The following is an 895-nucleotide window of genomic DNA, read 5'->3' on the forward strand; positions in this document are numbered from 1 at the left end:
ACTGCTTAGTGTTTTAGCTAAGAGTACCCGATTAATTCTCACATAGAAACACTTTGTGTAGAGCTTTAAGCATCAGACACTGTTCTGACCCATAGAGACCCTTTATAGGGTTTCTGAGGAGTAGTTGGTGAGCTTTGAACTGTTGACCTTGCAGTTCAAACCAACTTTGCAGTCCAGCGCATTAACCCAGGTGCCACTCTGGGACTCTGGTCAGATCTTTATCTCCCAATCACAGCAAAGAGCTTGGCCCATTGTGTATGCTGAGGAGTGAGAAGATCATTGTTGGAGACCCCCACATGGAAAGATTTGAGCAGTTAACCTTGTCTTCTGAGAGGAGTCAAAGAACCAAACCCCATGGCGGTGGGTTTATGAGGTTGCTTCAATACTCACAATGCAGTAGGAAAAAGGTCATTCCAATGACTTTCAGGACCACCACGATCAGCGCAGAAATGATCATATGCCAGTTCATGATGCAGAAGGGGAAGGTCTGCAGAGATCAGAGCATGTGTCCATCAGAATCTGTCCATGTGGCTTTTTGCCACCAGAATAATCAGGGGTTGGAAGACAGGGACACCATGGAAAAGTGTGAGGGGCCTAGCTCCAGCCTAGGACACAGGTGGGAACTTGTGCTGGAGCCGTTAAACTTGGCATGCTGCCTTTTCCCACCCACCCGCAGCTCTGGGCCTCAGTGCTATCCTCATTTGCGAGTCCTATACACTTCTTGAATAGACCATGGACTACCGGAAGGACAATCAGCCTTAAGGAAATAAAACCAGAGTGCCCCTTAGAAGCAAGCATAGAAAGACATCAATTTGGACACATCATAAGAAAAGACTGGAGGCTGTGTGCCGTGGAGTCAGCTCCGACTCATAACAACCCTGTACAGGGTTTCTGA

The 895-nt window shown here is 47.5% G+C and overlaps 1 protein-coding gene across 1 annotated transcript in view; it reads right to left on the reverse strand.

The window, feature by feature from the left end:
* Positions 1-469, reverse strand: part of CLEC5A (C-type lectin domain family 5, member A) — a 19,107-nt gene extending 18,638 nt beyond the window's left edge. The window contains exon 1 of the mRNA XM_006861181.1: positions 387-469. Coding sequence (XP_006861243.1) covers positions 387-469 — 83 coding nt within the window. The remainder of the gene's footprint in view (positions 1-386) is intronic.
* Positions 470-895: the final 426 nt, after the last annotated feature.

The sequence above is a fragment of the Chrysochloris asiatica genome, unplaced genomic scaffold (assembly GCF_000296735.1).
Source record: "Chrysochloris asiatica unplaced genomic scaffold, ChrAsi1.0 scaffold00041, whole genome shotgun sequence".
NCBI lineage: Eukaryota > Metazoa > Chordata > Mammalia > Afrosoricida > Chrysochloridae > Chrysochloris > Chrysochloris asiatica.